The sequence below is a fragment of the Centroberyx gerrardi genome, chromosome 24, assembly GCF_048128805.1.
Source record: "Centroberyx gerrardi isolate f3 chromosome 24, fCenGer3.hap1.cur.20231027, whole genome shotgun sequence".
In the NCBI taxonomy this organism is placed as follows: Eukaryota; Metazoa; Chordata; class Actinopteri; order Beryciformes; family Berycidae; genus Centroberyx; species Centroberyx gerrardi.
The window spans coordinates 20929800-20956682 of record NC_136020.1 but is presented as its reverse complement, the minus strand read 5'-3'; the positions used below and the strand labels follow the sequence as shown (position 1 = coordinate 20956682).

Genomic DNA, 26883 nt, shown 5'->3' with positions numbered 1-26883 from the left:
ATTCCGCGAAATGTTGTGAGACTGTGTTGGTGTGTACGACTTACGTGGGCGAGGGTGTGTGTGCAGCACCTGCTCCAGATCGCCCAGCATGGTGAGGATCACCTCCTTGTCCAGCTGAGCCGTTCCCTCGCGGGGGCCGCCCTCCGACGCCTCCTCCTCCGCCCAGAACCCCCCGTCCTTCTCCCCGCTTCCCCGCTTCCCGCCGCCCCTCCCCAAAGCCGACTCCTCGTCCGAACGCCCGCTGCTGCCCTCTTCGTCCGTCCCCGCCTCCTCCCTGGACGCCCGGGGCGGCTCCGCCCGCGGGTGGCCGCTGTACGACGCCCGCTGCGCCCGCCCGCCCGCGGCCGTGCACCGCCAGGGCACGGGGATGAGGGAGTGCTCCGACTGGGAGAGCATCTTGGTGAGGGAGAGGGACAGGGATCGAGCTCTGGTGCCCCGCGCCCCTCCGCCCCTCGCCGCCGCCGCCTCCTTCCTCGGGCTCCCCTGCAGGCTGCCCCCCGCCCGCTGCGAGGGGGACGAGTACGACGACGAGTTGTGCGGCTGAGGGGGGCGAGGGGGCGGCTCGTCCAGCTCGAAGGAGTACACCCGCTGCTCGCCGTCGCTCAGCAGGGTCAGGTTGGTGAGCGAGCGCTGCTTGATCCGCAGGTTGAGGTTGTCGGGCAGCGGCTGGGGAGGCCGCCGCGCCGGGCTGCCGCCTTGGTACACCGAGAACTCCGCTCCGCGCTTCATCTCCGCTCACCCTTCCCCTCCCTCCTTTTTCACCTTACCTCTCTGCCTCCGCGGCTCGGCGTGTGAAGCTGCGCGTGCGAGTGGATCCACCTGTTCGTCGCTTTCCCCTTCCCGCTTCACATCTCGGCCGCGCCGGCCGGCGAGACGGGGGAGCGGACGGAGGGGAGGAGGAGGAACTGGAGGACGGAGGAGGCAGAGAGATGCGTCCCCGCGTCCCACGCCTCCCGACCGGGGTCCAGAGGGCTGGAGGGAGAGGAGGCGCACGGCGAGCAGCAGAGACAAAACCTCCCTCTCAGGCGCGTAGGTAGAATCCAGATCCATCCTTGAGCCAGCCCATACTTATCATGGTCAAACGCTGAGCCAGACATACGCACAAACACTCATTTCCCTACTCCTTCTCCTATCTTCATGCTTTCTCCCTCTCCCTCTCTTTCTCTCTCTCTCTGTCTCTCTCTCTCTGTCTTCTCGGCTCCTTTCTCCTCCTTCACCACAGTAAGGGGCGTGGATGAACGAGTCGCTCCATCTCCCTTCTCCCGTTCCCCCGCTAACACGTTCTCTCTCTCCTCTGCTCACACTCTCTTTATCTTTTCCCCATTAAAAGGAGGGTCTCTTTTTATTCTCCCTCGTCTATCTTTTTTTTTCTTCTTCTTCCTCCAACCTCCTGTCTCTCTTTTAATTACCACCTCACCGGCGCACTTCTCCTGCCTCCCTCTCTCTCTCTGTCTCTCTCTCTATCTCTCTCGCTCGGTCCCTCTCTCCTCACAGCGGAGAATGAACGGGTGGTGGAGCCGGCGAACAGACTCACATAGCTCTGGGTCTGCCTGTTCATTCCAGCATGCAGCCTGCAATGCTCTCTCTCTCTCTCTCTCTCTCTCACTGTCTCTCCAAGCCCCTTCATTCTTTCTCTGTTTCCATCATCCTCTCTCTCTCTTAATCCCTTTCATTCTCTCACTTTCTGTTTATATTCCATCCTCTCTCTCGAAGTCCCTATTATTTCTCCCTCTTTCTTTCCTTCAATTCTCTCTCTCTCTCTCTCTCTCTCTCTCTCTCTCTCAGTGTGACAGTGAGTTGTTTGGACAGTGCACCTGTAAGCTCGCAGCTCCTGCTGCACTACGCTAGCTGCACGACTTAATTAAATGCCGTCTTGAGGAGCTAAACAGCGAGCCTGCAGCTTATCCTGAATCGACAATAAGACCACAGAACCAATATATTCATATCAGTCAATGCAAGCTTTATTAGCACCATAGCAATTAGCCACGGCTGTCAACCACACATACCATAATCCCAGTTACCAGTAGCTGCTAGTCACTGGAAGCAGTTGCCTCAGAAACCGTAATTGCGCATTCACACTGCGAGGAACTTGGTTGATGTGTCGATCTAGTCTGATCGATGGTAGGCGGTGTAAGAGGCTCCCATTGCATCTATTTAGTGGTGCAGCTACAAAGTTTTGAACGGGCAAATCATGTTTTTTTTTTTGCTGCTTTGGTTTTGCCTAAACACAGCTAGCCAGCAAACGCTAATTAGGTAGCATTAATCAAACAAAAACAGAATAAAATTCCTTCAGAGCTTAGAATCGACACCAACGATGGATGCAACCGTTCACCAAGCAGCGTTTTTTGAGACGTTCATTCCTGTCGTCTTTCAAATAAAAGTTGTGAAGCGACGTGGGAAGCTTTGAACGGCTGGAATCAGCTTCTCGTCCATTTTGCACTCCACAGGCTAATGAAACTAAATCACACTGGTAGGGAAACAAGCAAGTGCGGGAAATCTGATTGGCTGTTAACTGCGAAAAGTTCAACTGTGGCCAACTCTCCCTGGTTGCTCAGCTCCATAGGAAATGAACGGACCTCCGGTGACTTGTTGACTTGTTGCTCACAGTGTGAACACACGCGGTAACAACCATTAGCGGAGTTGGTATTTGAGTCGGATAGGAAATCTTGCGATGTCTGAACTGGTCGCTCTGTACCATGTTAGCGTTGGCAGTGGTAGAAGTAGTTCCTTGCATTGATTATACAGTGTTGGCCATTACAAAAGCTTCCTATACTATCTTAAATAGCAGATTGCATTCCAATGTCTTCAAATGAAGGCATGAATGGATGAATGGACTAACATTTTATATCTGCGCTGCTTTGATGTTTGGGTATTGTCACTGTTGACATTGGGCTCAACCAGTATATGTAAAATGAGTGCGCTTGTCATGTGGTATTTGTGGTATGCATACGCTTGAATTTCCTTCTGAAAGAGCCGTTTCTGCCCCTCTATGGAGAGAGAGTCGGAAAACGAAAGGATGCGAAATGACCATGAAACGTGTGACAACAAAAAGCAAGTGTTTGAAATGGATCCCTAACAAAGAGAATGGTCACTGCAGCAATCTAATTTTATCCTTCAAATGACGGCCTTTGGAAAAGCCGCAACCGAGGCAAAATGTCTGGAATGTCATTGCCGACCTGACATCCCCAAACCTGTAATCACACACTGTTGTTTGTGCACACTGCACACTGTGGACACTCAAAAGTCATTCTGGCTTCAGCTTGAACTTGATATCTTACTCCTCGTTCAGTTAGGTTTTGGTTTGTGTCGGAGATCTCTCTTCTTTTAAGGAGTTTCGCTCCAAAAATGAGATATCCACCATTTGAAAAAAGTGACATCTATTCTTAAAAAATGCAAAAAAATGCAAACCGGTTGCAGAGATTTTTGAAGGATAGTAGGTTACTTAAGTTGTTGACAAAAGGATAGCACTTCTACAGACTAGATCCTCAATATTTTAGAGATATTGAATTTCAGGCAATGCAATGCTCTTTAATCTAAAACGGGATATACAGCATTGTGGAAATGAACTCTTCATTTGCAATAGATCCTGTTGAGACAATGAGATTTCTCTGTGCCGGCGGTTTGTGCTGTGATGTTGTGTTGGTTTGACCCTTTCATCCTGCTCCTGGTCAGGAATGTAAGGCTGCGGTCAGCTTCTGCGGTTAGAAACTCCTTCAAACGGATACTTCTGGTCGACTGTCCCTGGATCCTGAACTCTCGGCTGCAGAGGCATGGAAGATATACACCGAGTGGAATTAAAGGAAAATGAAGACAGACGCCGTCCTCTCTCCATGCAAACGAACCCTAACCCTAACTTTGTTTTTAAACTATGTCGGCTGTGTACCCTCATGAAGGTGAAATGCTAATGATAGTTCAACGTTGCCTGGTTCCAGACTCCTGAATCACTTTTCAGATTTTGCTGAGCGATTCAGAGAGTTTGGTGTTTCCCTCGTCAACGGCTTGTTCTCACTTGGAGAAACAATCGAGCCAATCAGCGCCTTTGCCTTTGACAAAAGTTTGAACCGTTAGTGCAATGATTTTTCTTTGGCGTTTCGGCAGAATAATATTTGTTGAAATCATCCCGTTAACCAACATACTGTCTTTGCAAAGATGAAATTTATGTCAAAAACGACAAAAATAGAATAGATAATAGAACGGCCAGGAACGTCAGTCACTAGTGATCGGTTTGGGGAAAATCAACCCCCCCCCACACAGAAAACAGCTAACAAGGAGGCAATCTCAGGCTGAATAATAGAGTGGGAACCAAATGGCCATTCAGTCTGAATATCAGGCTAGTTCAACAGGATCGTAAACGCAAGAGAGCACAAAATACGAGGGACACTTTCCTGTTTTCAAGCGATTCCAACCCTCTATCCTCACAACCGCCACCTTTGCACAATCAATTTCTCTGTCGCCTCAAGCCCTTAAAACTCCTCCTTCACCCTGCCTTCATGGTCCTGTGTAGCTTAATGGGTTGAGCGTGGCACTAACACTGCCGGGGTTTTGGGGCTCTATTCCCACTGGATACGGCTAAAATGTTCATGCACTCATGGTACTGTAAGGCGCTTTGGATAAAAATGTCCTCCAAATGTCACATATGAGGTAAAAACCCAGTAAAAATCATCCCTGTGTTGAGATTGAAAACGGGATCTTCTTCTTCTCCATTTTTCCCCTCCGGCGGCGGTGTGTATTGTTGGTGTATTGACGATGAGCGGTCACATGACGCGGCGTGGTGGAGTGTAACGAATGGCGACAGCCTGCGAGGACGTAAACAAAGGGCCGCAGATGCTCCCTGCGTCCGCCTGTCAGCGCTGACCTTTTCCCTCCGCTGTGTGAAACCAGCGCGGTACAGGGATCCCCCGGTAAACACACACACACACACACACACACACACACACACCCACAAAGACACACACACAAGCCAACACTGCAGTACCCACAATAGCAGCCATCCAAAAAATTGCACTGCAGCCTATTTGTCCTCTAACATTATAGATAAAACTGAATAGGCATAACATAACATAACACTCTTAATCTTGCATATGACTACTTGCTAAATCAATCTTTGCACTTGCAGCAGTACTACTACTACTACTAATTATAATAAATGTGATTTAAGAGCGCCTTTCTCAGACTCAAGGACACTTCAAGAGTTCAAAAATCAGAAAAATCAAGTTAAAAACATCAGATAAGCTGCATTAAAACTGCAAAAAATAAATATAAATAAGACTGCAACAACCATGCAGCAAAATGTCTCCTTCTACTATGTCTGTTAAATTCCTACATGACCAACTTTACTAGCAATGAACAAATACCAACACACACACACACATACACACACACACACACACAAATATCACGTATGCAGAGCCCCGGCGTGTGTGTGTGTTGACCCACCTGATATCTCCTCCAGGCACTGTTTGGCTGTCTTGCTGTAGACCAGCTCTCCCTTGGTGGGGCTGAGGCAGGGGTCCGCCGGGGCCACCATGGTGCAGTCGTTCTCTGAGAACGTCCTGAGGGCAAAGGGAGCAAAGAACACACAACACAGTTATTAACCCAAACTCAACCTCAACCACAGCCAGCAGGCAGCAGAAAGCTAAGTAAACTAACTAACACGTATATGTATGTCTATATGTATGTACTGTATATGTGCGTGTGTGTGTATATGTATATATATGTGTGTAGTGCATGTGTATGTACTGTATGTGTATATGTGTATATATGTATGTATATTAAGTTATATAGTATAGTATTATTATACTATTTCTTTTCTTTTTTCTTCTTTTCCCTTATTAATATACCAGCAGTGTTATAAGGCTGCAAAGTAATATCTGGGACGATCTTAATAATTTTCTGACATCTAATTCCCGTGGACTATGTACTGTAGTTATACATTTACTAGCCTAAATATGTAAATGTTTTAAGAAATAATACATAATTTGTCTGGTAAATGACATTATCAACTCATAAAATGACATATTAAAAAGAAAGAAAGAAAGACAGATAAAATAGATAAGGAGAAATAATAATAAAAATGATGTTACATCTACATACAGACGATTTTAAAAGAGCTGACAGTGGGAGCACATTTCTAGCGTAATAACTCATGTAAACAATTAGAATATGAACGGCAATCCACACAGACTGATGTTCACTTAAATATGTCCTATAGTGACAAACGCACTGCAAAAAGCAAATAATTATAACCTGCTATACACACGTCTGCCTGTACTGTACTGTTCGCTTCAGCTCAGCTTTTGTTTACATTTGTGCACACAGCAAGAAAAACATCATGCATAAGCTATACTTTGCATATTGATGAATAACTTCTCCCCTCTGCTCCTCTTTCATAACAAAACACTACCACATACAGACTACTTTACATTTCTATACATATACTTTTTTTAATCAGCGAAAAAAGTTGTTCAGGCCGTTAAACTCGGTCTGTTGTCTTTGTGTTTCTGGACAGAGTTTGAATCCCTGATCTACTTCCTGTTCTGGTCTCAGTTGTATTCAACAGATGGACGTCTCAACAGGGAGGAGGGGACGGTCTCAGATGAAATGTTTTGTGTGGATGAATGCCTGAGTGCCTCTTTGTGTGTGTGTGTGTGCAGGAAACGTGTGTTTGTGTGTTGTGTGTCCCCCTTTACCGAGCCTGAACCGCATCACGCTCTGCTGTTTGTTGGCCGGTTCAGAGCAACAAGGTTAGAGAGAGTCTTACACACCTTGCATGAGAGATAACACCCCTACACACACACACACACACACACACAGTGAAACACACAAGCATACATATGCACACACAGAAAGTGAAACACACACACACACACACGCACACAGTGAAATACACACAGTGAAACACAAGCACATACGCAAACAGAGAGTGAAACACCCACAAGATGAAACTCACATACACAGTGAAATACACACACAGGCACAGACACAAACAAACACACACACACACAGACACACACACACAGACACACAGACACACACACACACACATGTAAACATAGACACGCACTCGCACACAGTTAAACACTGAAACATCTAAACACAAGCTAGCACCCATGCAAACCCTGCTGTACACACACACACACACACCGACACACACACACACACACACACACACACCGACACACACACACACACACACACACACACCCAGCCACCTGCAGAGCTGCAGATAAAAATTGGCTTCCAAATGCGACGCAGCTTCAGCTCAGGTGAAAAGCTGTTTTCTCCTCGCAAAATTTCACCACCACTGCTGCAGGAACCAGTTTGGTTTGGACCCAGAACATAATAATAATAACAATAATCCATATAATAACCCATTATCTTGAAAAAGAGTGATTCCTACTCTTACAAAATGATTAACAGCACCACATTAAAAGAAATTATGCTGTTTTTTTAAAGGATAGAAGGTAACTTCAGTCCAGTATATCAGGTATTCAGCATGAGCTTCTATTCTACGTTCTTCTAAGTAATAATCTGTGACGTTTTTATAATAAATAAAGGAAAAAAGTCCCAGTTCCTCCCACACGGTTTGATTGACAGGTGTCACCACTTCGCCCTGCCCACTCCCACTTCGTGTTCGGGTCGGGTCAGTCCGGGTCAGTCCGGGTCAGTCCGGGTCAGTCCGGGTCAGTCCAGGTCAGGACAGCAGAGGAGTTACTGACACAGCAGACTGCAGCCTCCCCGCCTGCAGCACCGTGTACAGGAACCAGAATCAATGTTGAACACTAACTGCCACAAAGTCCTAACAACCACACTGGTTTATTCGGTTTGGCAGAGACACAACAAGATGGAGTGGGCGGAGAGAGAGAGAGAGAGAGAGAGACAGAGAGAGAGAGAGAGAGAGAGACAGAGAGAGAGAAAGAACAAGACAAAGATGCCTAATTGGGCCTAAAATGACGGTAAATTGCAGCACAGCAGGAGGCCTCTCCGCTAAGTGCCAGGCTGCTGACAGCTTCAACTACGTCAGGTCTGCTAACAAGGAGACACATTTATAGCAGGAGAGGAGGAAGAGGAGGAGGAGGAGGAGGAGGAGGAAGAGCAGGAAGAAGAGGAGGGAGGAGACCAGGAAGGTTACAGATAAATATCCTGCCAAGGAACCCAAATATCTTGGAACAGGGTGAAATGTGACTCTGCACTGTGCGGTTTCATTCCCTGGATGCATCCCAGACCTCCAAAAAACACTCCTCCTTTCCTCCTCTACCTCACCCTTCCTCCTCTACCTCCTCCTTTCCTCCTCTACCTCACCCTTCCCTCCTCTACCTCTTCCTTTTCTCCTCTACCTCCTCCTTTCCTCCTCTACCACACCCTTCCCTCCTCTACCTCATCCTTTTCTCCTCTACCTCCTCATTCCCTTCTCTACCTCCTCCTTCCCTCCTCTACCTCATCCTTTTCTCCTCTACCTCCTCCTTTCCTCCTCTAAATCCTCCTTTCCTCCTCTCCCTCCTCCTTTCCTCCTCTAAATCCTCCTTTTCTCCTCCACTTCCTCCTTTCCTCCTCTACCTCCTCATTCCCTCCTCTACCTCCTTTTCTCCTCTACCTCCTCCTTTTCTCCTCCTTTCCTCCTCTCCCTCCTCCTTTCCTCCTCTAAATCCTAATTTTCTCCTCTATTTCCTCCTTTCCTCCTCTACCTCCTCCTTTCCTCCTCTACTTCCTCCTTTCCTCCTATAGCTCCTCCTTTCCTCCTCTACCTCCTCATTCCCTCCTCTACCTCCTTTTCTCCTCTACCTCCTCCTTTCCTCCTCTACCTCCTCATTCCCTCCTCTACCTCCTTTTCTCCTCTACCTCCTCCTTTCCTCCTCTACCTCCTCCTCCTCAAAATCCTCCTCTACCTCCTACTTCCCTCTTCTAACTTCTCCTACCCTGTTCTACCTCATTCTTTCTTCCTCTACTTCCTCCTTTCCTTCTCTCCCTCTTCCTTTCCTCCTATAAATCCTCCTCTACCACCTCCTTTTTTCTTCTACCTCCGTCTTTCCTCCTCTACCTCCATCTTTCCTCCTCTACCTCCCTCTTTCCTCCTCTACCTCCCTCTTTCCTCCTCTACCCCCTCCGTTCCTCCTCTACCCCCTCCGTTCCTCCTCTACCTCCTTCTTTCCTCCTCTACCTCCTTCTTTCCTCCTCTACCCCCTCCGTTCCTCCTCTACCTCCTCCTTTACCTCCTCCTTTTTTCTTCTACCTCCGTCTTTCCTCCTCTACCTCCTTCTTTCCTCCTCTACCTCCTTCTTTCCTCCTCTAGCCCCTCCGTTCCTCCTCTACCTCCTCCTGTGACCCTCCGTGTTGCTTGCCGTCCCAGTAGCGGCGTCTCCTTCGGTGGAGGATGCACAGGTGTCAAGTCTTTTGAATTTTTTGGGGGGTGGGTGATCTCCTCACTGTGATCACACCCAATATGACATCATTGACAAAACTTGAAAAGCACATAAAGTAAACCCAAGAGCGTAAAGGGATTATTATGATATGTAGAATGGGCTTGTTTTAATTCCAATATCTCAAATTTGCTGGAATTAGGCCCACATTTAAGAACATTTATTCACCAACGAAGGCTGAGGAAAAAGGTTCATCCAAGCATGTGTGTTAAGACTACATAAATCTACTGTATAGCTGTTTGTTTTAAACATTTTTGGATTAAAACAGATCAAACTTTGCTCCCCTCCTGCCTGACTGCTAGACCTGCGGGCCGCCATCGCTCATCACCTGCTCCGGGAACGATAGCCGCGACAGTTTTAACTCGCTAAACGGAGGAAATGTGCGGGATTAAGGTAATGCTAATGCTCGACCGAGGCAGCGCTGAACGTGGCAGAACTGATTCAGCACAACAGAGGAGGGAGAGGAGAGAGAGAGAGAGAGAGAGAGAGGGAGAGGAGAGAGAGATAGAGAGGGAGAGGAGAGAGAGAGAGGGATTAAGCCTTGTTTAATGGGATTCCTAACTCTCTTTCTCTCCGAGGACAAAAGCATCCCAGGGATCTCGCCTGCTCCTCTCTGTTTTTTTTTTTCTTCTGGATTACCTCTACCTAAAAAAATGGTCCCTGCTGGGCAGATTTACCCACACGTCCCGGCACCCGCCGCGGCGTCGGGGAGCCACGCGCCGGCAGAACGCAACAAAACAACACCGGTTGAACGGAGAAGAAGGGGCGCGAGCGGGCTTCCGAATACCGGCGACGTCTGGATTCTCACATCAAAGATGAAACACAGACAGTTTAATAACAGGCTTTGGCAAGCGGCGGGCGCTGGATGTTAATTTGTTCTTTAATGACTGGGAGGCGATGTGGAGGCGAGTGCGAGCTGCGCAGTGGGGAGCGCCAGCTGATCAGTGGGAGTGCTCCGAGATTTGGTTCTCTCTGTGTGTGTGTGTGTGTGTGTGTGTGTGTGCAGGTATGACTTTGAGAAAGAAGGTCAACACATGGGCCTTTCTGTAAGATGTGTGTGTGTGTGGATTACTGTTTTGTCGACTATAATGTTGTTTCTTGGCATGACAAGGAAGGAGAGGGAGAGGGTCCAGTTGCAGGAAAAAAGTGTGTGTGTGTGAGAGAGAGAGAGAGAGAGAGAGAGAGAGAGAGAGAGAGAGAGCCTTCTAGCCTGAAAGAAATGTTTGGAGAAGCTGTCCATCTCTCTATACCTCCAGCACTTATTGTCATTCCCCCAATCTATCCCTGTATCTTGTAGTGCATGCACACACACACACACACACACACACACACACACACCTACAGACACACACACACACACGTGTCTCACCTGTACATGAAGGGGGCCACGGTGGCAGTATTGGGGTGGTTGTGCTGCTGCTGCTGAGGGAGCTGCACTACTCCGTTCCCTCCGAGCGCCCCTCCTCCTCCTCCTCCTCCTCCTCCTCCCCCTCCTCCTCCTCCTCCCATCATGCCGCTGGACCCGGACAGGGCCGAGGTGCTGGTGGAGGAGGTCATGCTGGTCCGTTTGCCCTCGAGACCCCCCAGGGAGCGCTGCATGTAGAAGCTGCCTCCCTGCCCGCCTTTCGTCAGCTTGGCCTTCTCTCCCTCCCTCTCCCCCCGCAGGTTGCCGCTGCTGTTCAGGGCGGCCTGGGTCTGGGTCTGGGTCTGGGTCTGGGTCTGGGTCTGGGTCTGGGACTGACTCTGGGGTTTGGCGGTCGCGGCGGAGGGAGCTTTGAGTCCCGGCTTGGGGATGCCGCTGGAGGCCGGGGAGCCGCCGCCGTCTTTCTTCCCCGACGACGGCTTCCCTCCCTTGGGGATGAGGCTGGCGATCTTGGAGGACTTCTTGCCGTCGCCCGCCGCCTCGCGCTCCTCTTTGGGCGGCGAGCTGGCCTTGGAGGCTTTGCCCGACTTGCTCTTCTCCTCCTTGTCTTTGGGCGAGGACAGGGACTTGTTGCTGTTGCCAGAGGCCTTGGAGGAAGAAGAGGAAGGCGAGGAGGAAGAGGAGGTCTTGCCCGGGGCGGCGAGCGCGGGGCTCTTGGTGGACGCGTGTTTGGCCGTAGCGCTGCTACCGCCGCTGCTGCACACCGAGCCCGTGGGCGTCAGGCCGTCCTCGCCGTACTCCGACAGGTCGTCCTCCTCCTGCAGCGCCATCTCGGCCACCGACGGCGACGCGCGCGAGGCCGAGCGGGGGTTGATCAGGCGGAACTTCTCCAGCATGGACCTCTGCGGCGGCGCTCCGACCCCGACGGCCGACCCCGCCTTAGGCCCCTCGGCCCCGGGCGGCCGGAGGCGCTCGGAGCCCTGGGGCGGGGGGGTGGGCGAGGGCGAGTGCGTGGGGCTGGCCAGCATGGACGAGGTGGCGCTGTGCTTGAGGTTCATGGACTTGCTGCGCCAGGACTTGCCGGCGGTGGGCGAGGGGATGGCAGAGGCCAGCTGCTGCCCGCTGAGGCTGGTGGGGACCGTCCCGCCAACGCCACTCCCGTTCATGCCGCCGGGCACGGGGATGCCCCTCACCGAGTCTGAACCGGGGAGAGAGAGAGAGAGAGAGAGAGAGAGAGAGAGAGAGGGGATGATCAGGAAACGGGTGTCCATTCAATACATTTGAAGAGCCACATTCAAAAACACAAATCATTACGTAAAGTTCATCATTCAATACCTCTAAAATATGCAGGATACAGTCTGTTTAAGTGTCAAGGACTGAAGATGCCTGTTATTTTTTAAAAGCTAGTGTAATTTCTTTTAATTTAGTGTTATCATTCCTTTCGTAAAAGAAAGGAATTCCCTGGAACAAAACTCTTAAGCCTCTTATTTCACACGACAGTTACATTTATTTATACTGATTCTGAGCTGAGCCTTTCCCAGGAAAACCAAAAGTTGGGAGCGAACCCTAAAGTTAGGATTATGGCAAACTTTAACAGTCTTCCCCCCCGACTTATACGACACAAGAAACGTCATTTTCAGAAGTCAGTGCGCTGTCTCCTCCACGGTTTCATACACTTTGAGCTCAGTAAAAGTCAAGTAAAAAAAAAAGTGAAACTTTCAGAGGATGTGAGTGTTGTTAGAATGTAAAAAAAAAAAAAAAGGCCCAGAGCTTATTCCCAATCGACAGAGTACCGACAGCAAGTTGGGTCAAAAGAAAAGATTTCACCGTTGTTATTACATTGGTGTCTCGGAGGAGTTTGCACTCGAGTGTGCTCTGCCTTCATGTTCAGACTTCCTCCCCCTGATTTACACTTCTATAGAGGCTCGTCACAGGCTGTTTGGAGAGTGGATAGCAGCTATGAGGGACAGGCCACCATGTTGGAGGAGTGACAAAAGAGAAAAAAATGATTGTGACACCGTTTCTATGCACAGAGGATTCCGGTTTTAAAGGTATAATTCACCCTCGGATACTCTCACACTGCTGGATCTCATCAGTCTGTGAAGTTCAATACACTCCAGGAGTTATTTTGTGATCAAAGTGTTGTAATTTACTTTTTTGATGAACCCACTTTCCCTCAACCTGCCTCGTCTACTTCTACTACTTCAGTTAGCGGTTTCCTACGTTTCCCAGAATGCCATTCGACAAGCCCCAGAGAAGGGACATGAACATTCAGTGGAGGTTTTATGTGTGTAGATGGCGATAATCAGAGAAGAAAGCGAGTTTTTCCAGTCAAGAAAAAGCGAGTCGCCCTTCACTCAAAACACATCTTGTGGCCGCATTGCATTCTGGTCTATTGAGGCTACTGGCGATGGAGAAATAGGTCTCTCTTCTTCTTCTATGGTCAAAAATGTAATAAAACCTGTTGAAGTTGCCAGGATAATGTAATTGCATTTTCACACTGATACTGTAGCACTTTTTAACAAGAGTGTTATATTTTCTTTTAAAATTATTACAGCATCATTCTGAAGTGTTTAAATACATTTTCAACCCATTTATTATTTTATCACATTTTGACCACTCATTACATTAACTGGCAATTATTACATTATCAGCTGCTACGGGCCTGTACGCTGAGTTATGATTGGTTATGAAAGCTTTTCAATGACAAAAATTATTTAAAAGAAAGAGAGTAATTTAAAGAGAAGCAAAGAAAAACAAATTTAAATGGTCGAATTAAAGCTGAATCCTAACTGCATGTCTACCACTTATTGTTCAGAGAGCTGCCGCTAAGCTAAAATTAAAGTGATAATGGAGTGCGGAGCCAAAACACACACACACACACACACACACACACACACACACACAAACACACACACACACACAAACATAAACATCCATGATGTGTGTAAGATAAATGTTTAAGCGTCGGCTGCTGAGAGTTGACCTTCGCACAGACCCCACTTTTCCTGTCTGGCAGATACTCAGACCATCAGCAGTTCTCTCTCTCTCTCTCTCTCACACACACACACACACACACACACACACGCACACACATATAATAACACGGATGCCAACATACACAGGAACCCAATCGCACTCTCTCTCACTCTTAAACGATCTCTTTCTCCCTCTTTCCCCTCTCTCATTCGCAGAGGCTTGCACACACACTCTCTCTCTCTCTCTCTCTCTCTCTCACACACACACACACACACACACACACACACACACACACACACAACAGAATCCAGTAACTGACAACTTTGTACAGTATTTGCTTCAAACAGAGAGACAGAAACAACAAAAGAAAGACAGACACAGCCAGAGACAGAAATGGATGTAGTTCTGCATTCGAGTGAGGCTGCTTCGGATGGAGAGAGAGAGAGAGAGAGAGAGAGAGGGAGAGAGAGAGAGAGAGAGAGAGAGAGAGAGAGAGGGAGTCAGGGAGTCCGACAGTGACACAGTGACAGCATGGAGTTATGTGCCATTAGATTGAGTGTCTGTCTGTCAGTGGGTTCAGCCGGCTGTGAGTCACCTCCAGTCTGCAGGCAGGCAGCTGTGTCCGGGGCGGAGACACTTTAACCGGCTTACGATCCCGACAGCATCGCCCTAAAACCTTAAACCACGCCCGGAAACGCCTCGCTGCACCGTGTCAACTCTACAATGGAGAGTGCAATCCATCAGGCTCAGACAGAAACCATGTGTGCATGTGATGTATAGAGAAGAGACTATTTCTATTTCTACCGTGAAACTTCCAATAACGGCCGACACCTTTATTTACCTCAGCAGCAGAGAGAAAAGTGAGAGAATTTACTGATATTCTGTTAATACTTTTGCCTTTTTAGGCCTATAGACTATAAATATTACTGGTACAAGCAACTGATGTCAGATAATACTACTGCTACTACTACTGATATTAATAATAAAGAATATATGGCTGAATTAATCATGTGGAACAATTAACTACTTTATCAAAAAATGTGATTTATTATTTGTAAGATACCAGTAGGCTAAGAACAGACTGGTATCAATGCATCAAAACTGAACACAAACTGCCAAATGCAACATCTCTTTTTAGGAATATATTCTGTGATATTTAAGCAATTTTAATGACATTTTAGACTAAAAATATTGTATGAATTTAGACTCCTTTCTCGTAATTCTGCCGTATTTTGAGATTTTATTGCAGAGCGGCCTTTATACAAACAACACTCCTTGGCTAGAGATCCAGTCTTTATTCGAAATGTTATCATATTTTTCATAAAATTGTATATACTACCTTTCTAATTTTGTGTTGTGTTATGCTTAATGTGCAACCCACCAAGTCAAATTCCTGGGATAGTACGTGCAAAGTTACTTTAGCAGTAAAATGCGTCTGTGAACAGTATGTGTATCTGTGTGTGTGTGTGTGTGTGTGTGTGCATGCATGCGTGTGTGAGGTGCGTGAGAGTGTGTTTATACACAAGTAGAACCTCCTTACGCCTGTATACCCATAACTCATTGTAAGAACGATACCTATTTTGTTCTGTTTATTTAAAAAGGGAGAGAAGTCAGTCCGCTCCCTGTAATGCGTTTCTTCATTGAGACAGATGACCGGAGAGCGGAGAGGGTTTCTGGTAAGATCTGATCCCAGACCAGCTGAGGTAACTGAGGTGCAAGAGACAGGGGTCTTAGCCAACACACCGTCACCAGGTAAACAAACACACAAACACAGTCAACAACTCTAACACTGGAGGAAGTCACAGGTTTTGTCCTCGCAAATCAGTTTAAGTTTAAACATGACACGCTCGTTTTGTCTTCCTTTGTGTGTGTGTGTGCGCAAACTTCTGACACCAATATGAATGTGGATGAGAGAGTGTGTATGTGTGTGTGTATGTGTGTGTATGTGTGTGTGTGTGTGTGTGTGTGTGTGTGTCCTCTGAATTAACCCTCATCTTTAGAGATAGTGCAGTGGCCCCCGAGGCTGCTTATGAATGTGAATGAGAGGTTACAAGCGTTTTCGGGGGTTTCAGTGTGTGTGTGTGTGTGTGTGAGTGTGTGAGTGTGTGTGTGTGTGTGTCCAGTGAATTAACCTCGTCTTTAGAGATAACGCCCCCCAACCCCCCCCCCCCACCCCCCGCCCCTCCCGTCCCCAGGCTGTTTCGCAGCGCCACCACACTCTTCGCCGCGCAGTGACTTGCCGTTGCCGTGGCAACAGACTCTTCTCTCTTTTTTGCCTCAGCGGCTGAGAAATGAAATGTCACTTCTTCTGGGCGGTGGCGGACCCTCTGCTAACACACACACATACACACACACACACACACACACACACACACACACACACACACACGCTGTTTGCAGCATGTAACTACATTCAAGATGACACAGAATCTCAGAAGTGTGAATGTTTGGATTTATGCATTGAGTATGCATGTATGAAATGACACCTACACACACAGACACATACACACACATGCACAACACACCCTCATGCACACACACACACGCTCACACACACACACACCTGGATTAGGCCGTGATCAGAGTTTTATGAACACACCTACGCCTTTTTTTTCCAGTTATTTTCGGTGGTTTGGTGGTGCGATTCTCCTCCAAACTCTGTGGCTCACATTCTGGTGAGGCTCCAAGTTGAACATGTCTCAACTTCAGCTTTGCATTACATCACTGTCAGACTGAGAGAGAATTAGCACCTGGCTGGAGGGAAGTCAGGAGTGTGTAAAGTCAATTTCAGCTGCATCCTCCGCTTCAGAACGGGCTCCTCACCCGCTTCCTCAACAGCTATCGCTAATTTTCTCTGTTTACTTTCAACAAAGTTATCCCCTCTGTTACTTCAGGTTCTCTAACTAACACTAATAAGATAGCTGTATAGCGATGAAGATGATGTCATGCTCCTCGCGCCCTTTGACCCCAGAGCGTCGCTTTGTGTTTGAGGAGAAAAAGCCGTCTTAGGATTCAGTTCAGTTCCTACTGGGGACACCGATGCTATAAATATATGTACATATTGTACTCTAACACAATTTTGACTAATGTTTTTTGATTTTTGACTAATGTTCTGTTTAGTAAGCAGTTAGTAAGCATCAGTTAGTCAATATGGACTGCACTAGATTAGTTTAGTTTACTTCAGTTAAGTGCATTTACAAAAGCATACAACCAAGAAGTGAAGTGATAATAAAAGTGATAATATATAATGAAAAAGACAGAAGAGAGTAAGAAATGACACATTTGTCAGATAGTTTGTTGTAGAGATGGAGGAAAAGGCAAAGGATTCACAGAAAAATGAAGATGATAACAGCATCTAAACGACAAATGAAATGCAACAGAGTGAAAAATGACTGAACAACAAGAGCATGTGTAAAATGACAAGGGAAATCCAATAAAAAAGGAGATAAAAAACAATAGCCGTAAGAGAGAAAACGAAAGAAAAAGAAGATGTATAAAATGGCTACTGGCGTTCTCTTTGCCTTTCCCTCTGTCTGTGCTTCACTCTGCTCTCTCTGCTACCTGCTTTTGCCCAGAAGCTTCTGGCTGCATCGCTGACATTTTCACACAATTGATTTTTCCTTTCTTTTCTTTTTTAACTTTAGACCAAAAACATTGTTTCCTCTCCCCCTGCAGTGAGGCTGTAACGCCGCGCCTGCCGCCTCATCTCTGCACACTCGAGGTCTGTCTTGCTGAGTCTGAATGATCCGGAAGAGGGAAAAAAAATGACCGGACAGGTACGGAAAACATATGAAGAGTTTTATTCCAAAATGAGATATCTGCCGTTTGAAGGATGGTGGATAAATTAAGTCCTTTTACAGACTGGATCCTCTGTATTTTGGAATATATTGAATGATGAACCTATTTCCAAAATGGATTTATAGCATTTTGGAACAGCAGATTTAAAGATAGAGGGGTAAAGTTATATAAAAAAGGCCTGCAAATAAAACGTACGCCTTCATATATTGAGATTAAATCACAAGACTCTCATGAGGAGGCGATTTGTCAGTTTCTCAACGATTTCCTCTCTCCAAAAATACACTTTATCACACACACTCTCTCTCTCTCTCTCTCCACCCACCCAACCCCCCTCTCCCCTCGCTCTCATCCACCCATTATCTCTCTCCATGCCTTCCCTCCTTGCCTCGCTGTCAGTTGCGCGCAGTTTGAAGCTTGAGACAGGAATCGGAAGGGTGAGAGCGCGAGTGAACTTTAAGATTGAAAGCAAGAGAGACAGAGATTGAGAAAGACAGAGAAAGAGAGAGAGAGCGAGAGAGAGAGAGATTGAGAAAGAGAGAGAGAGAGAGAGTTTGCTGGAGGGCTTTCACTGCTCTGTGTGTCTGATCCACCTTTCTCTGTCACTCACTGCATCTCTCCATCACCTCCTCCTCCTCCTCTTCCTCCTCCTCTCTCAGCTTCATAGACTAAATTCTGTCATGTTTTTGTCTCATCAACTGTCCTGTGTTGTGTGTTTAAAAGCAAGATCTGAATGCTAAGGAAAAGATTTCTCATGATCACAAATACTATGAGCCAAATGGAAAGGTTTTAGTCATTATAAATACTGTGAGTGAGCCAACAGCAAAGGTTTTAATTATTAAAAATATTGTGTGTGAGCCAATAGGAAAGGTTCTAGTTATTAAAATTAGAATGAGTGAGCCAGTAAAGGTTTTTGTGATTATAAATGCTGTGAATGAGCCAATAGGAATGGTTTCAGTCATTATAAATATTCAGAATGCGCCAATAGGAAATCTTTAAGTCATTAAAATACTGTGAGCGAGCCAATAGGAAAGGTTTTAGTTATTATAAATATAGCTAGTGAGCCAATAGGAAAGGTTTTAGTTATTATAAATATAGCTAGTGAGCCAATAGGAAAGGTTTCAGTCATTATAAATATAGCTACTGAGCCAATAGGAATGGTTTTAGTTATTAAAGTTAGAGTGTCTGAGCCAATTGGAAAGGATTTTGTGATTATAAATGCTGTGATTGAGCCAATAGGAACGGTTTTAGTCATTATAAATATTCAGAATGTGCCAATAGGAATGGCTTTAAGTCATTAAAATACTGTGAGCGAGCCAATAGGAAAGGTTTTAGTTATTATAAATATAGCTAGTGAGCCAATAGGAAAGGTTTCAGTCATAAATACAGTGAGTGAGCCAATAGGAAAGGTTTCAGTCATTAATATATATGTAGCTATTGAGCCAATAGGAAAGGCTTTAGTCATTATAAATACAGCGAGTGAGCCAATAGGAAAGGTTTTCAGTAATTAAACCAGTGTGAGCTCATATATTTAGTCTTCTCATGCTCTCCAGAAGAGAAACAAGCTGCTAAAACAATCACCGAGTTGAGCTTTGAGTTTTAGAAACACCGTACAGATTAACTCTCAGCCACCGAGGCCTCTCTGTTAAAACACTGTCAGTCTCATTAGCTCCACCGCGCTCCACAGACCGGCTGCCTGAATCTGCACACTGCCGCCGCCTCTGAAATGGCTCTTGCCATGCTGTGAAAATTTTCTGCCGCCTCCACTTAATGGCATCCATTATAACTCACTTGGAATAAATAGCTGGGAATGATTCAGCAAACTGGTTAGCATTGGTGGGGTGAGTGACTGAGCTCTCCTGCTGCTCATCTCTCTGGATCAGTGGTGCCACCAAGTGGAGGGGAAGGAGAATGCGACAGAGGTGGAAACTGAACAGCTCTCATCATGCTGTACACTTCACATAGGAGCTCCTTCTTAATATCAGACTGGTACCAGATTTAGCACAATCAATGTCTTCCAAATCCCCAAAAAATCCAAATCCTTTCTGTAACCGTGTCTCTTTCCCTTCATCTGCATTGTATTTTATTACTATTTTTCTCTTCCCTTCTATGCTTTAAGACAGTTTGCCTTCTTGATTGAAGTGGATTTAAAAGGTGAAATCAGTAAGAGACCACAGCTTCCACCTGGATTCACCTGGTTGGTCTGTTTTAAGTAAAGAGCAGGTCTTCCTAATGTTTGGTGCAGTAAATTCAGTTTCAGTAATTAAATCTGGAGAGATACTGCAGGCAGGAATACCACTTTCAGAACACTATTTAAAAGCTTTCAGAAGCCAGTGTATTAACATCAAAATTAGCATGCAATAACTGTATATGTGGCCTTTGCAGAAGTACCAATTTTTACTGCATAAATGACTGCTGTACTTGACGGCTAAATCTCTAAGAGAAATGGTTTGGAAAAATCTAATTACACTGTCTTTGAGCCATCAGAAGCTGGCTTGTAGCTGAAGGAACGGTCTGGTAAGTAATTGGATAAGAAGCGCTAGAATGTTGTTTTACAAAATACTAATACGGTACGACTGTGTACCATGCAAGAAAGAGTTATATGTAAGATAAATGCATGAACCTGTGAGAGAGAAGGAGTGCACACAATACTTTGCAAGTAAAATATGAACTTTACTGTCATTCAGAACTCAGAAGTATCATGTGCACTCCTTTTCTCTCACAGGTTTGGGTATATTGCTGAGGGACCTTTATTCTGAAGGGCTGAGTGAACTGTGCTAGGGGCTTCTGCAACGTCCACCACTGTACACACTATACCCCACCCTCGTTTGTTAAAAACCAAACAGTGCCCTCGTGTACAGGACGCAGCCTCACCTCTGTCGTTGCCGCTGGCATACTGGAGAGGCTTGCTCTTGTCGATGCTGTTGAAGCTCTGGCTGCGGCGGTTGAGGTTGGACGAGCCCGGGCTCCTGGAGGCCCCGCTGCCTGCAGCAGGTACTCTGGAGGGCCCCGGTAACCTGGGAGGGGGAGGAGAGAGAGAGGCGGTCTGAATACAGTATACTGGGTTTAGACGATAAGGCAGCAGTAGTTTAGTCATCCAAACATTTCTTGGAGACATATCTTGGTTTTTCAGAGCGCAAGTTGGCTAACCAGCAACTTGAATGGCAAAGGAGAACCTCTTGTCAAACAGAAAAAATAGAAATGACAATGACTTCTTTATTTCATTCATTCATGACCATGGCATGTTGGAAGGTCAGCAGCTAGCTAACCAGCTTACCTAGACAGCTATAGGCTAGTATGGCTAGTTTGAACTGATAACTTAGTATGGATAGATTGTATTTTTTCAGTTAGTAGCAGAGCGCCAGGCTTCATAATATTAGCTTCCTCCTCTCTTACCTCTTGTCTTTTTCACTGGGCTTCAGTGTTATTTGGCTAGAAAAACTGTGGTTCTTTGGCTCCGCCCACTGAGGTTTACCTTAACCAATGAGATGATTCCTGCTTGTGAGAAATGTCTGTTTCACTAAAACTCAAATCCGCACTTAAGTTTGAGGGAAAAATGTTTGCTGACCGCAGATCGAAAGAGAACTGTCAATGCTTTAAATATAAGTACAATCCCTGGAGTGTGTGTGTGAGTGTGAGTGTGTGTGTGTGTGTGTGTGTGTGAGAAACAGTGCTGGGAGTGAGAGAAAGTGTCAGTGTGCATTACGGAAACAGGGTTGGGTGAAAGTATGGACTCTGTACAGTACAGACACTAAGGGAGAGAAAAGGTTTCACTCACTACAAGCTGACAGAGTCCTGCGATTGTCTTATATATGAATGCTGACCCTGGAGACTGTGTGTGTGTGAGAGAGAGAGAGAGAGAGAGAGAGAGAGAGAGAGAGAGAGAGAGAGAGAGAGAGAGAGAAAGTGTGTGTCGTTGCGGGTCAGGGAAGAAGGATGAAAGACGAGGAGGTGAACTTCGGGGTTGTGGTGAAAGTACAGACTCTATACACCAGAGACACCGGAGGAGAAGAAAAGTTTGCCTCACTACAGGGTGAAAGAGAGTTGTCAGTGGAAGTAAAGATGAATAGTTGAAGCGTATGAATAGAGACGGATATAGAGGATGAGAGGGGGAACACACACTGGATGCCCTCTCTCTCATCCGCCAACATCTGTATTCATACTCTTCAACTACTCATTTTTTACTTCCACTGATATTGTGTAAAGAAACAAAAGCTTAAACAGACACACACACCTACTGAGACCAGGCTTGTGTTTTCACTTTCTACTCTCTTACACACACACACACACGTCATCCCTCTCTCTCTCTCTCTCTCTCTCTCTCTCTCTCTCAATACTGGAGCTGTCAAAGTTGGATGTTGATTTGCCACGGTTCCTGCTGGAGGCCTTTCACAAGTCCCAGGAGGAGGCGAACAGCATTATCTCATTAGAAACCAGTTGTTACTGCACACTAACTTTACATCAGCTGGGTTCCCACACATTCACTGTTATGTTAATGCTTTTTATTACCGCCACCAACCGAGTGAGAAGGGGGATACGCTTTTGTTAGCAAGATATCTCAAAAAGTAACAAACGAATTCGGCTGAAATTTGGTGGACAGATCGCTCTCGCCCTAAGGATCAGTTGATTTGATTTTGGTGGTGATGCGGATCTGGGATTTCCACCAGTAGACGATTATCTAGGGATGGAGAGTTGACTCGGAATTGATTCATTCTGATGTAGGCCTATCTATACTAATCTGTGTTCGATTGCCTTGGTCTGATCCATTTCACAACAAGTGGGGAGGGGGGAGGGAGAAACTCAAGGCTTATTGGTTGAATGCCAACCGGCGTAAAACTTACATTTTTGTGTTGATTTTCATTTGGAATCGGAATAGATTTAGAATCGATTCCATCAATTCCATTACAAGGAGGCGGAGTCGGAATTGACTCCAAAAAATGTGGAATCGTCCATCCCTACGATTATCGTTTTTAGCCGTAACTATTCTGCTGCGTTCAGGTACTGGTGGGAAAGTCCAACATCCGGGATTTCCAACAACAAACATAAACCGTTACGGAAGCTGCAGCTTTGCAAACTGGAGAATTGTTCAGCTTTGACAGAGCTTTGCGCTCTACTGTGTGCCTTCTAGGTTTTTGCTGTTATTTTTGAGAGCTGAATGTAAAGATAAGATTTTACATTAGATATCACATCGCTTTGGTCCGCGCTTGGCCTCAAAATGGCTGCTATGCACTTCCTGTCAACATTATTTTTTTCCAGTTCTCCCTCTCCATTTCTTTAGATTGCATGTTTGCACATTGTGGCTAGATTGCATCCAGACTACGTAAAAATCGGAACAAAATGCAAGCCTGACAAGGGATAATAAAGACAAGAAACAGCACAAATACATCATAGGGACACAGGAAAAGTAATGTGTGAATGACAGACTGCAGGGACGTAAACAAAGCAAAAGGAATAGCTGGTAAGGTAGGAGTTAAGGTAGTTTGAATAAATGGGTCTTGAGGCTAAACTAAAATACTGAGAAAGCGTCTGATTCCCTGAGAAAAGGCAGTAAGACTGTTCCAGAGGGAAGAAGGAGCCTTACTCCAGTCCTAGTCTGGTCTGATCTGTGAATTTCAAGAGAAAAAAAAAACTGGGACTTGAGCAACTCGGTGTCGTCCTGTTTCTCTGCCTGAAAACTGTCTCGCTGTCCTCTACCAAGATAATCGATTTGCTACGCTGAATATGTCACTCGTGTCTGCGTCGCAGATGGAGCCGAGATGTCGGCGGGGGAAAGTATTTTAGGAGCAGGAATCCCGAACTGGTCAAAACCTCCGGCGGAAAAAAACATTTTGGGGTGTTCTGTTTTGTAATTTGTGCCTTTACTTGTTATAAATAAATACTCAAAATCTTGATTGTTAAGATTCATCTCCCTACACCGCCTGCAACACTGATTCATTCCTCTGGCACACAGGACCAGCTATGATGAAGTTCATCTGGAAACACACAAAGTTCACTTCTCTCTCTCTCTCTCTCTGTGTCACAAGCGTTGAGTCAAGTCAAATTTATTTCTGTTTGTCACACTGATTGTGTGTGTGTGTGTGTGTGTGTGTGAGTGGATATGAGAGCACCGGTCAACAGCAGGGCAATCCACACCCGCCAAGAGAAGCCGATCAATAGTAGAAGTATTGGCACAGTGAGCAACACTTTGTCTTTTATTTCCCTGAAGTATTCTTTTAACGCCGTTTGAAATGGAGTTCAATAAAGTAACAGAATTAAAAGCCGGTGATCTGCCCTTTTGCCTCACACTCATCTTTTGGATGTGGAATTGATTTTATACTGGGGACAAGTCCAAAGAAAGTGTCCAAATACTTAGAAAAAAGTCCCATCCTGCATCTATCCTGGATTAGCACTGCGACAGCCACTGTTCCCTACTCTCTCTCTCAGATGCTGCAGATAGACCTGAAGAGGTTTACACCAAATATATAGTCTTCCTGATACTGAGCTGCGGCCCCTTTTGCACCAATCCACATCACTGAAAGCTTAAATAATCCTTCTTCTTATAAGGGACGAGCTGGATTCACATTGTCAGTGTACCTCATGAAGTAAGTGTCCCTCATAGAAATAGAAAAATACATGATAAACCCAAAAAACAAGCATGTATACTTGACTCCAGAGGATAAAATGTTACTTGAAACATTTACTTCCATTGTTTTCCCTCGATGGAAGCCAAAATAATAACTCCACATACCACACAAAACACAATAAAACACCAATCACATGATGCCACTGGCCAATTTGTTCCACAAACTGATACCAGAGAAGCAAGAAGAGCTTCGAGCTGCAGAGCTTCTCACACCGGGGATTATGTAGGACAAAACTATTCTTTCAAACGAGACCGTTGGCTGCATTTTCTGATGCAACAAGTAGTGCAGAAAGCATGCAGTAAAGATACGGCACTTATAGAAAGGCAGCGAAGAAAACTGCAGCTAGTAGTAGAACAAGAATAAAGATGTAAAGCAACATGCACACTATGTAGTCAAAGATTAATGCAACAAATATTATATTCAGACAATGGTGCAAGAATGAAATGTTAATGCTTCAGTCCTTTAGGCTATCATCACTGCTACTGAATCTTTTTTTTTTTTTTTGGTGCATTTTTTTGCATTAATCTCAGCATATGGACTGAGTTATTGAAGCTATTTCGCCCCGGCTGCCTGCCGCGTGGCTCGCTCCGTCCCTGATCCTACTGTACTCGCACAATGGCGGCGGCGGCGGCGGCGGCGGCGGCGGCGGCGGCGGCGGCGGCGGCCTGTTTAGCGATGCTGATCCAGACCTGAGAGGAGCGGCTCGGTGCTCCGCCTGAGCGATCGCACTGAGCCGCAGCCAGAGGCGGCCTTTAGCCCAGAGCCCAGGCTGGCAGGCAGCGGGCTGAAACAGATGGACTAGCACAGTAGACACCCAAATAATACAGAGAGAGAGGGAGAGAGAGAGAGAGAGAGGGAGAGAGAGAGAGAAGTGACAGGGAGAAAGAGAGGCAGACTTCGATTTTTGATGCTGAAATGAAGCATCTCACAACAAAACCGAGGAGGAAGGAACTGAAAACACCTTAAAAACTCAGCGACCCCTGCACACACACACACACACACACATGCACATGCACATGCACACACACACACACACGCAAAAGCACCAACAACAATATCTACAGCGCCAGAAAGCTCTCACAGGTGCAATCAGAGAAAGAGAGAAAAAAGGAAGCGAGAGATGAAGAAAATGGGAGAGCCGAAGAGAGGAGAGAGAAAAAGTGAAAGAAAGAAAGAGGAAGAGAGAGAGAATGGGAGAGAGAGAGATGCAGAGAAAGAGCGAGAAAGAGGGAAGACAGCTAGAGAGCCAGATGGAGAAAATGAGAGGAAAACAGTGGGAGAAAGAGGGAGAGATTGAGGCGGTTCAGATAGAGATCAGAGGTAGTCCTTTTATCATAAAATGCTTTCATCTTCCAAAATACATGTAAAATTGAGCTTGAAAGAGAAACGCTACGTTAATTCTGACTGGTGATTTATTTATTTTTTTCGGGACAGACTTGAGGAAGTGCATGTGACGACACAGAGGAGACCTGCAGGCAGCCTGTTGGTGGTTATTTTTAGGGAGAGAAGAAGAAGAGAGGGGCTGGCCAAACACATTATTCAGCCTGTCAGTCACCGGCTGGGGGAAGAGGCCTCCGACCTGACAGGCTGTCTCACCCGCATCCACATATAAACACAGTCTTTAGACGAACGTAACAAGCAATAATTTTAAATAACTCGGAGATTAGAGTGTTTTTGGAAGGGGTTAAAGGTCATGGATGTTCACTAATAACATCTAGAGGATCCAGTGTGTAAAAGTGTCGTTATTTTGTCAGCTAAGGACTGAAGTTGACTATCCTCACTGTTAAGAAAGCTGGAAATCTAGTTTTAAAAGCTAGAACTAAAGGTTGAACTACAGCAAAGCATTTCCTCAAGAAAAATATAGTTTTCCTGACTAAAGTTACATACAAAAAGCCATTCAAACCATTCAGACTTGTGATCATATCTGCAATGTCATATTATACACAATCACATGACTGCACAAAAATGCCTCTGATTACTGCAGGCTGGACACAGTGTGAGTCATGAGACATGAGACATGAGACAAAAAGTAAAAGGATGAAACATTTTTATTCCCTTCTTTTCTAAAAGGAAAATAGTTAGAAGTTGCAGTCGTTTGCTATGCCTCAAAATGACAGAAAAGTAATGAACTACTAGATAGATAGATAGATAGTTAGACAGACAGATAGATAGATAGATAGATAGATAGATAGATAGATAGATAGATAGATAGATAGAACACCCAGCCCTGCCTATCCTGTCTAAAAAGTTCTTCCATTCTTTTTCAAAGTACCAGCATTTTTAGCTATCAGTCATTTCATAAGAGTAGGTGCCATTTTTTTCAAATGGAACAAAACTCTTGATATCTACATTGTTGGGAAAAAGGGTGAAGAAGAGAGGAGAGGAGGGTAGAAAGATGAAGATAGTCGATATCTTCCTCTTTAAGCTTCCTCTCCATGTTAAGCCCCATCCAGGCTGTATCTGAACAGATGGCTGTGCCACATGCCTTGGCCATTACCTGTGTATGTGTGTGTGTGTGTGTGTGTGTGTGTGTGTGTGTGTGTGTGTGGCATTTGACAGTGCTTATTCTTGCCAGGTCAAGAACAAGGAATGAGTACACACATGCACTTATGCATGTCGCTGTTATCCTGCGAAAAACCTTGTACCTCCAGTCTTGGTGATTTTCATGTTTTAACTTCAGTTTAAGGATTCCATGCTCCTCTATGGA

The 26883-nt window shown here is 45.8% G+C and overlaps 1 protein-coding gene across 2 annotated transcripts in view; it reads right to left on the bottom strand.

Annotated features, from left to right (window-relative positions):
- nav3 (neuron navigator 3) overlaps positions 1–26883 on the bottom strand; it is a 232785-nt gene that overhangs the window by 95260 nt on the left and 110642 nt on the right. For both annotated transcript variants that reach the window (XM_078282062.1, XM_078282063.1), the window contains exons 7-9: positions 20428–20570; positions 10786–11977; positions 5437–5552 (exon numbers count right to left, since the gene is read on the bottom strand). In XM_078282062.1, the coding sequence (XP_078138188.1) occupies positions 5437–5552; positions 10786–11977; positions 20428–20570 (1451 nt within the window). The remainder of the gene's footprint in view (positions 1–5436; positions 5553–10785; positions 11978–20427; positions 20571–26883) is intronic.